Raw genomic sequence first — 15,107 nt, forward strand, 5'->3', positions numbered from 1 at the left:
TTTATAGTAAGGACTTTTAAGTATGCTTTGTATAATATCTCTAATATCCTAGAGAAACAGCTCAAAGGAAAATGCCTAATGTGGTGCAAATATTTATGTTATCGGTTAAGAATGTTGTTGTCCGGATAGCAAACAGACTTGAATTATGCTAAAGGTGCAAGGCGCTATTTGGGAAAACATTTCGTGATTGGATTAAGAGAGTTTATTCTTAAGATACAAACTAAGATTATTTATTCTTAAGATAATCTATGAACTCCAAATTTTCTCTGAGAAACTTCCTGTGTTTGTATTAATATTAGAACGTTCTCAGTAGCAGGTTATCTATCAGAAATTATTAGCTTCTACCTTTGAAATACCATTATTTGCGCAAGCAGAGCATATTTATTATAATATATTTATTTTAAAATATTACATACATGAAAAGTTTCGGTGAATTGTTGTGGCAGTACAATGAGGCATCGGAGAACTCCACTGTCCATTGTTACAAGTTGCAGTTTTATTTCCAACGAATTTGTACAGACCCACTTCACCGCATCGGTACTCTAGGACACTGCCATGTGGAACAGTTACCTCTGCATCCGTAGGAAGAACATGACCTTCGGAGTTTCGGGCGATTAATTCTGCATCCGTGATTCGTAAAGGACATCTTTTCATTACCGGTTGGAACCGGCTGCCTTCTGTAAAATGAAACGAGAGAAAAAAGTAGTTTGCACCCTCACACGTATTTCGAATATTTTAGTAAAAAGTTTGTTTCATTATTGTTGAAATATTTTTACTACATACACGTCTTAATGAACAAATAACTTGACAGACCAAGGAATAACGAAGCATTGAAATAGCACTCTTTAGCCACTAAAGAAGTATACGTTGACGAACTTTCGTAGATGGTAGTCACACTGTGATTTTTATGATATTATTTTTGTTTGTGTCCGCGCGCTTCGCAACCATATGTCTTGGAAGGAGTGTCCTAGGTTCGATTCCCGTCGGTGACGTGTTAGCCGGTCTTGGACAGTGCGGTTCCCCCCCCCCAGTTTATCCTGGGGGGTTTTCATTCCACAAAGCAGGCAAACCGGCCTTGAGAACTCAAAACTACAATACATAGGATACACTGGGCCCGTAGGGCTGACCACCTTATCCTGTGAACGATTTGAAGTCCAATGATTAATAAAACCCACGATACCTCAAGATAAAAGAGGGTAAAAGAAAGATGAGATGAGAGTTTTGTTTGTATTTCCATAGTTTTATGTGAATCTCAACTACGCAATGTCATAAACCTATCATACAGTATGCGATGCTAATCTTTGAATTTATTTACAAGTAATTTTGCTCCAGAAACAAACTATTTCACGTGATCCTGGAATCCTTCCACTGTTCATATAGAGAGATCATCGGCTTCTGTATATGAAAACAGTACTGAATTACCAATCGAGAAATATTCAGGGCAACCAGTGACTGAATCACTTTGTACTTCATTTTCTTTTCGAAAACCTAATTCCCTTTGAAAACGTAAATCCGAAGGTGAATAGAAAGGCTGGATGAAGGGTTTTCACCTCGCCTGAACGAAATTATCTCAAAGAAGAGACCCATGGCATGTTCAAATGATATGCCAGGATAATCGTTTGGTATTTTCTGTTGCATGAGTTCTTTTCTTTCGACCAAATCGAAGGTAATAATTCTTCATTTCGAACTAATGATCCCGTCAACGAGCAGATCACGAACTAGTAGGACCTTCTTTGGGCTTTCGAAACCATTCATACATTCGTTCGTGCTTCGTTGCCGTTAACGATTTTCATGTTTCTGGAGATTTTTTTCCAATATCATGAATGATTTGGTCTTGATAACTCATGGCGAATACAAGTAAGCGGAACTCTCAGTATTTTATATTAATGGCTGATCAAAATGTAGACTACAATGATTCTTTTCATTTGTATAGTACTAGTTTGCTCCATTTTCTCTATTTGCGCTACACAATTAAGCAGATAGCATAACCTATAACTAGTTATCTGTTGGTGATTTCTGGAACCTTTAGATTGTTGTTGTTGTTGTTACAAGTGTTAATGTTAGCCGTAAAGTAGAGTAGAATTTAATTTGTCATATATTCTGTGTTTGAACGTTTGAGAAACTTTACAAAAAATGCCATCTTTCACAGAGATATATGGATCCAGTTTTAACTTTTATGTGCACCGTATATGTTTTTATTGAGTGACAAGATAGACTCGCCATAAAACTGCTTCTATTCCATCAGGCTGTGAATTATTAAGTTCACTCGCAACTACTAGCCACTCGTCTTCTGGTTCGATAGTGGCTAGCTTTTCTTCTTATTTAACAGCAAACTATTAGCTCATTGAGACAAACAACAGAGACCGACGTGTATCCTTTGAATGAAAGACCAGAGTTCGAATCAATTGCAAAACAAGGAATATTTTCATAGTTTTCAACTGAAGCTAAAGTTAGTCATTTTCAAATAGAAATGGTCCGCAGCACACACGCAGTTGATTGACAGTTATTATAATATATGCTTCCTGATTACTTTATTAATCTCTAATTTATCAAGGGATTTTAAATGTTAATGAAAGCTTTAGCATCTCCTATGACAATTAACATTCCTAAACATAAGACGTTGTTTCTCACTGTCATTACACTTACTCTGTGCAGTTTTAACTGTAGAATTGATTAGCAGAAATGACTAATTAGATGTTACAAAATTACAACGAGATGCTAGTTCATCTCTTGAAAACTACGATTTTTATAGTCTGTCATAAAAGTCGTTTTATTACTTATTGTTCATATATACAGATGTGATATGTTTTATTTCATTTTACAAATAAAATAAAAGAAACGGAATGAAACTCTTAGAATTCTTGAAGAGATATTAACAGTTATTATTACTTGTATGAATGAAAAACAATACCTGTACATTTTAAAAAGAACCTAAATTATCATCTTCATATTCATAGAAATTGATTGATTTTTTTTTCTTTTTATTGCGACTAGCAAATACGAAGAATTCTTAAAGTTCTGGAAGAGCACAAACCAGAAACGGAATCAGTGGCATAATTCTTGCATCAGTTAAATGTTAGCTACCGAAATCAATATGCAAATGCTCTAAAGAAGGGGAATATCAAAACCAAGTCCACACTTTATATGAGGAAATATTTGCACCTTCATCATTCCCGTTGTTCCCTGTTGTTTATGAATGACTAGCCTAAATAAATATGAAAAAATAGGAAAAGGCTTTTAAAGGTACTTGAGACATCAGTCACGATTTGTTTATCTGGTAAAATGTTGAGTAATTTTTTAAGCCACTGAGCTTTTGTATTGGAAGAGTTCTACTCGTGACGAGAGGAATTTTATGTAGATATTTTAACTGAAGGTGAATTAACCCATACCATACGAAAGTCGCCGAGTTTTTCATCTCACATATAAGCACAGAGTCAAAAAACAATACACGAAATCTACAGACAAAAATACTATTGGTGGTAGATGGCGGCGTTGTACGTAGATGTAGTGGGATCACGTAATATAGTGTGGAGTTCTCTGCCAAGATGAGTCGTTGGACTACTTGGAAGTATAACGCAATAATAATAATTAGTGTGAAATTTACATTTCAATCATTACAGAAATGTGTGTGTTTTGGAGCATTTCCTGACTTTTATAATTCGAGAACAATCCTGAACATATCGCGATTTCGACAATAGCTAGTGATGTGCTAACGACAGGACTTTCTTTCTGTACTGGATTCTTGAACATCGCACAGCTACCTGCGAAACTGTGGGGGTGTTCATGAACTGTTTCTTATCCACTATGAAGACGGACTGGCACTTCCAAACAGCACCAACATTCTTTCATTGTCTATAACACAGGATAGATCTTTTACACTTAGTGTAAACATCTAGCTTGCGTAAAAGGTCTAACATCTACAGAATCGTCAATAACATCAGTAGTCATATATGACTACGAATGTTATTCACGATTTATATATCCTGGGTCAAAGGGACAAAGGATGGATTTGAGTTTAAGTATTGAAATATGAGGGTTCGAAAATCCACAGACGAATCTCTTTCAGAGAGATCGATTCATAACAATGACATGAGAATAGATAGGCTCACATCTCGAAACAAAAAAAAAATCATTTTGAAGTTGCCCTATGTGCTGACGTGCGCTTGGATATGTGAGCTACTAGGGTTATTGCATGCTCTCATGGAAGTTAACAAGATGTACTCATGATTCATGGATGCATCGTCCGCTACAAAAACGAACGAATTGAAGTAAAACGTGAAAAAATTCAAGTCTAACTTCACACTTCTATAGTCATCGATTTTTTTTATTAATGTAAAATGCCAACATCGCTTCACGGGATTCTCTTAGAGAGGTTTCAAAACGTGACCTCCAAGAAAAATTGGTTGAACATGAAATTTATGGTACAAATTTCTCATATTAAAAAATGTCATCGAAGTTGAAACTTAAGCGCAGCTGAGAAACTAAATTGCTCACATTTCTCAAGAAACAATAAAAGAACATTTTGTTATTATAATGACCGATCTAAAAAAGAAAAAAAAACTTAATTTAGGCTCAAAAAGTGTCAACTCCACTAGATAATGTATATTAAATACTAATTTACCTTCATCTACGGTACATAATGGGCCCACCCATACTCCATTGAGACATTTTATTTTACAAATCCTTTTTTGTTCTTGGGGTCCTACCATGCCTAGAAACTGGACTTCTTGGACTGAAGTGAAATCACCTCCTCCAGATCCTGGTACCGCAGTTCCATTAACTGTCACTTCCGGTGGTGCACAACCATCTTTACTTATGGTGTCTCCCTCTAGGGACAAAAATAAAGAAAAAAGACAAATGTCAGGAAAATAGACGCGAATTATATCAAGTATTGCAAACACACAATGATCTTTTATTTTATCCGAATGGACAGACGAAGTTTTTAGTTTTATTTATTTCTTTTTTTTTAGTTATGAATTATAAAACAATAGTAAATGGAAATAGATGAACTGATAGATACTGGGAGATATACCCTGAATAGTTAGTGATAAAACTATCATCTGATGAAAGGAAAATTTTAGCATTATTACGTTGAGAGAGGGAGAAGAAAGCGGGTAATTTATCTTCATCTTCCCCTTAAGTGTTAAGCCTCAATGGCCTGTCACAGACAAGTAATTTGGCAGCGTAGAAACTTAATTAATGCTTTGATTGGGCCGCTAATCTTATCTTCATAGTTTTATATGCTTGTCAGTTGCGTATACTTTCTGGCTAGAATGCCTGTTTTGCGAATAAAAAACCTCCACTGCCTTATGAGACTGGTTAACACGCCTTCATCTTAAAAGTCTTTAGAAACGTTCTGCGCACACTAGCCAGAATTCGAACGAAATGTTCCAACCAAATTCTACGGTTGTTATCGATTGAGCTATGGAGTTTCTAACATGAATATTAATATCGAAAATACAAACGTCACATTACGGCATATCTCCATTTGACGTTTTCATCTTAGTTCATGATTTACTGTAGCATTTCTCAATGGTGATCTTGTCTCAAAGCAAAACTTAATGGTAATTTTCGATAAAAAAAATATTGAATTCGCTCTTCATTGTTTTTAACATAAAGCGTATATTATTTGCTTCAATTGTTATGAAGGTAAAAAATTGAAAAGAGTTGATTATCATAAGTTTTTGAGACTTTTTGAAATATTTTATTTCAAGTAGGCCTGTATGGCTCAATGGAAGTGGCCCTTGCATTCTCTGTACAAGGCCGCCAGAAGATAAACTAATAGTTCGAGTCTAGTTGCCGAGTGGAGGAAATTTTTCTAAGCCTTTCTTCGATCGGTTCCCGAGTTAGTCAATGTCTGGCACGGGAAAGCGGGTATTTTTTCCCGGAAACTCAAGAAAATAGACCGTAGAAGCCACATTATTTCAGGGAGTAACATATCCTGTTACGGTACCGAGAAATGGCAGCACTTGCTTCATTGGTGGCCGCCTTTAGTTAGTGATAGATATGGGCCAGCTATCTCTAATTGGCTACTGGTGGAGACTGAACTGCTCACTCAACCTCCAAAAGCTAGGTAGGATTTAAAGGCCTTGCCTACTCCCTATAAGGGAATAAAAGGCGTTAGCTTTATTAATTATTATTATTATTAATGATAATAATCATTAGTAATTTTTAATTAATTATTTTATTTCAAACAAAAATATTTTCTAAGATCCTGATTAATACATCTTATGGGGAAAGTTCCATCAGTTCACAACCATTAATTTAGGGCTTTTTGATATGCAAAGTGTCAAAATAGGAGAATTGTATCTAAATTATTAGTCCGTATGGTGTCGTAAGTTTCATATGAAATATTCTACTGCAGCGAATGTTCCGTGAGTTAGCACTCTCAGCAACACTACAGTTTATCACACTTTGTTTCGAGATGTTGAAGGATGTTCTATTCTCATATCGTATTCGTTTCATTTTGCTGAATATTTTCCCAATATAACGCAAATTGATGCAGTCTCACACATCTTCCATTTTACAGAGGTCACAGTAATGCATAAGGAAATATGTAATAAAAGATAAAGTAGCTTCTGAATAAAGTGATTTTAGATGTTTCCAAATGTTGCACTATATTCAAGAAAAGAGTCTTTAGCCAAAATGTATTAGAATTAAAACTAGAAATAAAATAAAACAAAAATAAATGATTGACGTTTTTGAATACATTAAAATACTAAAACTGTTCTCTCGCTCGTGTTATTTTTAAACATCACATATAAGAAAGGATGTAATGCAGCTGTAATATATATGACTTTGAATATTATTATGATGTGGATAGGATGGAAAGAGATCCAATGCAATGAGAGAGGACAGAGAGCCTTTCACGTCAAATGATGTGTCGTCTAAAATCGGAGGAAAGACTAAAATCACACTCATTTGTAAAGAATATATTAGCCCATTCAAGTGTTGTCCAATTGTTATGGACACAACACCATTGAAAACATTCTCTATGATGAGCTGTGGATAAAGAGACGCATACTACATGCTGTATAGGCCACTGTGCGTATAAGCTACTTGTCGTAGCATCTTTCCACGGTCTGTGGGATATCCGCGTACCTGTGTTTGAATGGAGTCGAATATTAAGATGACCTGTCGTAGTGCGTCAATTACATTTTGTTGGCATAACGAAATATCTATCTTCATGCTCCTTGGTAGAGCGAGAGGGACCTCTTTGTAAAAGGTCTGGAACACATTCCATTGGTTTAAAACGCTACCCAGATCCTGGATACAACGCCATGTGAGATTCCAAACTCTCTGACAATATCAGTCATTCATTTTTCAAGCTTTTCAATGATTCTTTATTAACCCTCATGAAATCACCTAGATGATGTGTTTGATACATTACAAGACATTCCGTTTTGTAGCTTTATTCCATCCTGAAAGGAGCTTCCTTCAAACACAATTGCGCAGCCTTTTGTCCTATTGAGTGCTACCACGTGACCCCTTTGCATGTGAGTCGAAAATCTGAATGTGTATCCGCTTTGTACTCGAAATCGTCAGTTATACAAATTGTCACAAGCTGATTCGTTTGAATTTTCCGTTATAATCTTCAGAAATAGTGTTCCTCGTTAGCTTCTGAAGACCAGTGTATAATTAACGTGATTTTTAAATGTTTTAAATAAGGATTTGTTGATGGACTTTGCATTATTTTAGATAGAGATAGGGGGGGTTGAAGACAAGATAACATGAAACGTTTTTTATCTTCCTTTTAGGAAGATAAAAAACGTTTTATCTTCCTAAAAATTGCGTGATCGATTGTTGAATGAGTCACACTGCGCAGAGATAACCCAAGATGGATTGATTCTGTAGTACACATTTTAAGAACAATTATAATGATGACATCGTAACAAAAATATCGTTTATTATTTGTGACAACCAAGATACCTCTTGCGTTTCAAGTGAAAAAGAAAGTATGCCTTATCCTCTTATTCGTAAGGAAACAGGTAATTTGTCCTCCCATAGGACAAATTATCTCCAGCCATTCGAGCCATAGGATATAATTTAAATTTAATGATAAGAATGATCTCAGGAGTTTAAACCGATGCTATTGTGGCAACGATCTGGATGTGAGGAACGGAAGAATAAATAGCAAGAAGTTGCCACTAAATGTCTTGATTAGGGATAATAATCTTGTGTCGTTTGTAATAGAGGTATTTTATATGGGTTTTGCAACTTGTGAATGTTTGGATAGTCTTAGAGTGAAGCTGGAGATTTTCTCCCAAGGTACCCAAGATACCCTAAAATTAATTTCCTTAATATGCTTAATAGAATATCACCGTTCAGATAACAGGAAGGATTTCAGTGAAATTGGAAGTGAAGGTCCATGTTTCATTCAATTTATTTCTTGACTTGTTCCGAGCAATTGCTGTGAATTAGAAGAATGCAAGTGACAGGCTTTGCACGGAAAAGGTGAGCAGAAATTATGAAAGCAAGATGTCTTAGCGCCAATACACAACAATGAGAGCCGGCGTAGAAAATGTCTTCTACAACAGAGGAAATGACCTCTATTCTCATTGGAATAGAGAAGATTAGGAAAAGATCAAGAATGCTGGAAAAATGGTTACGGCTTTCTAGAATTCCGGTGGTTGGGTTATTCTGTACTGTTATAATTCATACAACAAGTACGTCAATATCTCTTCCGGTTCACAAAGTAGAAATGGATTATTTATGCTTCTTTGAGACGTATAATACAGTTTGATTAATAAATGAGATTATGAATGATATTTTTATGCAATCCTAATTTGGACACACAAACACTTTGCTAATCATAGAACTTCGACGTTTTATTTCCTAATTCTGACATGTTGGTAAAGTTTTAATTTTCCGAAATGTACGAGTCACCTTTTGATATACTAGCCATTTTAAGGCATAGTGAAGTCATTCAATTCTCTTAATATATTTGGTAAAATGCCTGTAATCCCCTAACCAAATTTGAAATAGATTTTGCCGACAGAAAAGGAAATTGTCCTGTTTATCCTAGCCTGGTAAAGAATTATTTGAGAATGGATTTATTTAGTGTACAGTGTAATACCCCAAACATTATTGAAATGATATTTTAGTAAATCGTGGAGAAATCCTTAAATAAAGCTTCCGTTTGTACTAATGGTGTCACAGGAATGAGAAATCGATGCGGGAGAGAAAATGAAGCAGCGTACCTGATAGCGGAAAACACGTTCGTGATTCTTAAACAGTCAGAAAAATAAACACATCTACAGACCAGGATACAGAGAAAAAGATGGGCTTTTCTTTTGTCCAATTTAAAATGAATCCACGTACCGACCCATTTATGTTGAATTTGGAATTAAATGCACGAAATAATGACAAATATGTAAGATGAGGATCTTGTAATTTATAAGAAAACGTTTATTCTGAAGTTCTAATCTTCCAGTTGATACAGTAAGAAAATTCGCTTCAAAGGTGAAGAGACAAATAAAGAAGAATGAGTGAAAGTATTTCATTTGAAGTAGAAGACAACAGAAGAGCTGAGTGATGATCTGAAGACGATTTTATTTATTGTACACAGCTATTGTAAAGTTTATTCATTGTGAAAGAATATGATGCGCTGGCCTACAAGATAAAGAAATAAAGATATCTCAGATAATAAATAATAAATTACACGATAACCACAGCAATTAACTTTAATGAAATAAAGGTACAAATATTTCGTACTGAAATTAACAGTACACCATCAGTGTAGACAACAAATAGTTCAAAGGAATGGAATACAAAGTACATAACATTCGGTGGATTACCAATTAAAAACTGTTGCCGCGTACTAGAAAATAATATTAATAAAATATTATTAAATAATTCTTAAAAACCGATTGGCAGAATTTTGAAGAAATATCATCTCATTCCCACATATTTCCTATCAACAAAATTTCTCATCTGTTGCCGTCTACAAAAGACAAACTGTCACCTCTATCATTAGCTAGCGTTTAAGAGATACTGTGTGAATGTAATCCTAACATACTCTGGACAAACAGGCAGTTCTGTGGAAACAAGAATGAAGGAACATCATTATTATATCGAATACATGAAACCTGAAAAGTCTGGTCTGGCACAACATAGTATTGACACTAAACACAATATCCAGTGGAGTAAAGCTCGTCTTCTCCATAGATTCAAGTTTAAATATGAACACCTTTTCAAAGAAAGTTGCGAAGCCCTTTTACATCGGCCAAATCTGAATTGAAACGATTGTCTCTCTCTCTCTCTCTCTTTCTCAAACGTTTGTGAGATTCTTATCTTATGTAACCATCAAAGAAAGAGTTTTTAAGAAATATTTAATAATATATTATTAATATTAATTTCTTGCACGCGACATTTTTAATTGGTAATCCGCCGACTATTATGTGCTTTGTATTCCATTCCTTTGAACTGTTTGTTGTCTATACTGATGGTGTATTAATTTCAGTACGAAATATTTGTACCTTTATTTCTTAAAGTTAATTGCTGTGGTTATCGTGTAATTTATTATTTATAGTTATGCCACAGATACTTTTAAAGATTAAAGATATCTCAGATTAAAGGTTATTGAGAATTTATAATTCTAAATCTTCTTCCCTTCATGTATTAGCCCTAATGGCCTGTTACGGGGCTATCCTTAGTCCTTCTAAACCGTACCCGTCCCGAGGATGGAGTGGCTAGCCCTATGCCTCCCGGTGTGTCCTATGTCTGTAGATGCTCGTGTTCACGAGGCCGATTTCTCTCAGATAAACTGGGGAGAAAACCCCTGCAGTCCACTCCCAAGACGGGCTAACTTGACTATATCTGAGAAAGATCCTTAAGCTCCTCCCGTCGTCGACGGAATCGAACCTAGGACATTCCTTTCCAAGGCAAATGGTTGCGAAGTGCCTAGCCACTCGGCTAACCGCGCGGACAATTCTAAATCATCGGAACAAATTAAATGCTTCCTATCTAATGATATTCGGAAAAAAGTATTCAAAGGAAAATAGCAAGGAAAGATGAAAAAAAAACATGAAATCATCGAGAGAGAAAGAGAGAGAGAGAGAGAGAGAGAGAGAGATGCAATTCTGAACCTCCTGAAATATTACTCGAATATTACTGGACTTCGAGAAACAATCTTTGATTGTTTCATGAAAGACTAATCTCCTCTTATTTCAAAGAAGAAACCATTCATGATAGAAGATACTTTCCCGTATCTTTTTGAGGACGCCTGTATCCCACGGAAAAGATTAAAGACGCTCCATCATCATTACGAACCTTTCGTGATGCTATGCTTCCAGCAGTGAAGTTGATGGAGGTCTATATGGATCACCAATTGTTTTATCATTACCAAAATAATGGTTGCAGTAACGACAGTCACCATAGTACCACAGTGGTGATGATATAGTAACCTTAGTAACCACAATGACGATAATAGGAACCATAAGGAACAGTAATCTAAATTTTATGACTAGGGGATTACAATATATGTATAGTCTTAAGTGAAAGTGTCCAAGAAACAACTGAAATGTCAAATTGTACACAACATGATACAGTAAGGGAATTATAAAAAGCTGCCGAACTACCTGAATACACACTTAGTCATATTACTCATATTATTGTGGTGAATACTCATATTATTCCCCATCATCACAAATACCAGAACACATGGTGATCCTAATATTTTTTCAGATTAGTGTATATAAGTGTCATTAATCGAAAAAGAAAACATTGAGAAAGCGTTTGGTAAATTGAACTTGCAGAAAGTTGTAAAAAAAATAAATGGAAACGACTATCCCATTGTGATGAAAAAGTTTTATTTCACACACACACACACACACACACACGCGGGCTCATGGGAACAATTTGGAGACTTTCTTGGAGGGGGTTACCGGAAAGGTTGCCAACCAAGTATGTAAGAAAAAAAAATTTGATTCCCTCAAATCTACTTTCTCAGACGAAGTAAGACAAATGCGATATAAACAAGGACTAAAGTAACCAAATGCTTTGTATCAGCTTTTTTTTGCAAGGGATGCCCGAAAAAATAGTCAGACGGTGTATTTTTTAAAGGTCCTCATCCGATTTCCATTTTACCATCGGGGTGAACGGCTTTCAAAAAATCCAAGAAGCCTATGAAAGGAAAAAAGTTCCCCTACTTACGTAAGAGAAGTTAGATTATATTCCGGATGAATAGTGGTTCAAAGCAAAGGAATAAATAGCAGAAGCTTAGAGAAATGGAATCCAGCAACCTGTCATCAATATTTGTTTGATAAGAGACTGATGATATAATCGATAAGGAAAAGAGTAGTCTTTTTGTACGGTGACGGGAAAAGATGTATTTTTAAGCAGCTATGGATTACAGGACACTTCAGAAATATGTATTATAATAAAATATTTCGCCACAGATAAATATAACGAGGTTACTGTTTCAATAGCTTCATCTTCCAAACAGGACACGATCGTTTGAGTAGTTACTTAGCGAAAAGGCATTAGGAAAGAAAGCAAGTCCATTTTTCTTACTTATTTTAGGATGACGTATTGCCATTATTGAAGCTCGAACTGTGCGAGCGCGCGCGTGTGTGTGTGGGGGTTAGACAACCAGGTATGCTTCTTAATTACGTTTTTAATATAAATTAAACAATTTATATCATCCATTTAACTTATCATTTAGTTGAATATCGGGGTAACTCTATTACCTAATAAACATCTATTTTTTGCTATTTGATATCAGGGGCAACATGAAACCTAGTTTCAGAAACTCTTTATCTCTAAGTTTTTTTTATTCTCGACTGGAATAAGAGGAGTTGCTTCTTCCCTAGTTTTTTTCGCAGATCTAGTGACGGCTGACTTTACCCTTAGCCGTCACTAAGAGTTGAATGCAAGACTGTAAAGAACAAAGCACGGCTAAAAAAAGGCTCAAAACAGTTTTTATTCTCGTAGTAGTCAGGTGCCATGATAAAAAAAAACATATTTTCTACAGCGCTACACAGAAACACCTTAAATTCAGTTATTAAGGGGAGAGGGAGAGAGAGAGAGAGAGAGAGAGAGAGAGAATGTCAGGCAAATGCCGACATCTTGTGGTACTAAACTCTAACATGTATATACTGTTGTCTGAAATGCCAGTTCTAAGGATGAATTTCATCAGTTTCATCAGATTTCCAGTAAGAAAATCCAACTTGCGTGTACTAAGGACTCTTAACATACAGCCGGCTGATAAACAAAGCACAAAATCGTTTTTATTCTGGCAGTTTAACGCATGGAAGCAAACAGCTTTCCTACAATACTACATAGAGACATCTTACTTAAATTCAGTTATTTTTGCTTAATTAAATTTAATTTCACTCACACAAATTTATTTAATTAACTGTATATAAGTTAAAATAAAATATAAACGCCAAAATTTTGAATGGGAAAATTTAATATATATATATATATATATAATTAATAACCGTATTTTAAGTATATTCGAGATAGTTGAATCACTAGAGACAAATATAAAATTATCAAAATTATTTTTTCCCTTAATCCAAGTTTTCATGGAGAATACTTTTTTTAGGATTAAACAATCCAGAAACTTTAGCAGTTTTTCTATCATCATTATCATCATAGGCACAGATTTTAATCTTCAAATCCAATTATTGGGAAAAAAAATTAAAACATTGCAAAAAAAAATTAAAATGAATAATTTTTACTTCATCTTCCATCAAAGATGTCTTATTATTCAACTGAACGTTCATTAAAGATGGATATAGCTGCTTAAGATATGCGCAGAATCTCAATACAATCAGGTTTGTGTGAGGAGAGAGAAGACTTTTCCTTCTGTGACCTCTGCAGGCCTATTTCCATTAGATAATTCATCGACTTTGCTACATTATCGAAAATGAGAATAAACACATCTTCTAAAAATATATGAAATGAGGTAATTACTGAAAAAGTAGGAGGTTGTCTGAAATTCAAGAGCCATTTCTCCACTAATGAAGAAATTGTTTTTGCATCTTCAGATACACATTTTCATAACAATTAAGAGCCTCCGTAGCTCAGTCAGTATAGACGAAGCCCTTTGTTTGGAAAGACCTGGATTCGATTCTCGTCCGTGAAGTGAGAACCTTTATCTAGTCTCTTTCAACGAAAGGTGAGTTAGCCGATCTCATATGGAGAAGGCAGGGTTTTTTTCACCCAGAAACTCGAGTTTTTCGTCCCCCAGAACAGGCAAATCGGCCACACAGACGGATTACATCCAGGAATACTTAAGATCTATCCATAGGCCTGATTCGTCAGTTATCCAGAACCCGGATAAAATTAAGGGGGGGGGGATTGAGATGGTGCCGTATTTCCCTGTAAAAAGGTTCTCGGGGCCGTTGTATCAACATACGCTGAAGAAAGAAAGAAGAATAACAATTAAATTTAAAACCACAATGGTAGTCACTTACCTGCTGCCCAATTGTAAATAAGCTCCCGTTTCTCAATACTGTGCTTAGCATTTTTGAAATATGAAATGTGTTTCGAAAACTGAATTGAAATAACTGAATTCATCTCTGTATGGACTATTAATAGAATCGAATTAAGAAAAGAAAGAATCGACAACTGGCTGACCGTATGTTTTTTGTTTTCGAAAGTAGATCTAAAAGGATCAGTTGCCATAATTAAGTAAATTCGTCCAGAAAGCGCACAAAAAAAAGAATGGTAGTATATGCATCCTCTTTAGAGAATCATTTCAGTATCGAAATAATGGATACGCTGTAGTCCCTAAACCGATTGTCAGAAATTCAATCATGAATATACCAGTGTTGTCGCAGAAACTGAGTTCCTAAAATATTTATCAAGAGCATTCATTTTTCTTGTTTACCAGTACGAAAACACCTTAAACGCAATGAATTTCGTTGTCAACTATTCAATATGTTAGGAGTGATGAACTCACGGAAACTGATAAAAATATTATTTCGTCTTGTCCATTACGGCAAAATAGTCACGTCTAAAGAAATTTCATCTTCTTCTACTCCGCTGACAAGACGTTTTATATCGACATCAGACAAGATAAGTCTGTTCGTTGTTGGTCGGCACGTACCTCTGTCAAATGTAACGCTATTTGCCGGCGATTCTCTTGTGATAAACAT

At 35.2% G+C, this 15,107-nt stretch overlaps 1 protein-coding gene across 3 annotated transcripts in view; it reads right to left on the reverse strand.

Moving 5' to 3' along the window:
- The window catches only part of LOC150103943 (locomotion-related protein Hikaru genki-like), a 228,713-nt gene that overhangs the window by 17,213 nt on the left and 196,393 nt on the right, over positions 1–15,107 (reverse strand). For 2 of the 3 annotated variants that reach the window (XM_090396630.1, XM_090396629.1), the window contains 2 exons: positions 4,622–4,828; positions 417–677 (listed from right to left, as the gene is read on the reverse strand). In XM_090396630.1, the coding sequence (XP_090252756.1) occupies positions 417–677; positions 4,622–4,828 (468 nt within the window). The remainder of the gene's footprint in view (positions 1–416; positions 678–4,621; positions 4,829–15,107) is intronic. The other variant, XM_090396631.1, reaches the window with a different exon arrangement.

Source organism: Typopeltis vanoorti, chromosome 8 (genome assembly GCF_054136105.1).
Source record: "Typopeltis vanoorti isolate ZY-2024b chromosome 8, IOZ_Tvanoo_1.0, whole genome shotgun sequence".
NCBI classification, from domain to species: Eukaryota; Metazoa; Arthropoda; class Arachnida; order Uropygi; family Thelyphonidae; genus Typopeltis; species Typopeltis vanoorti.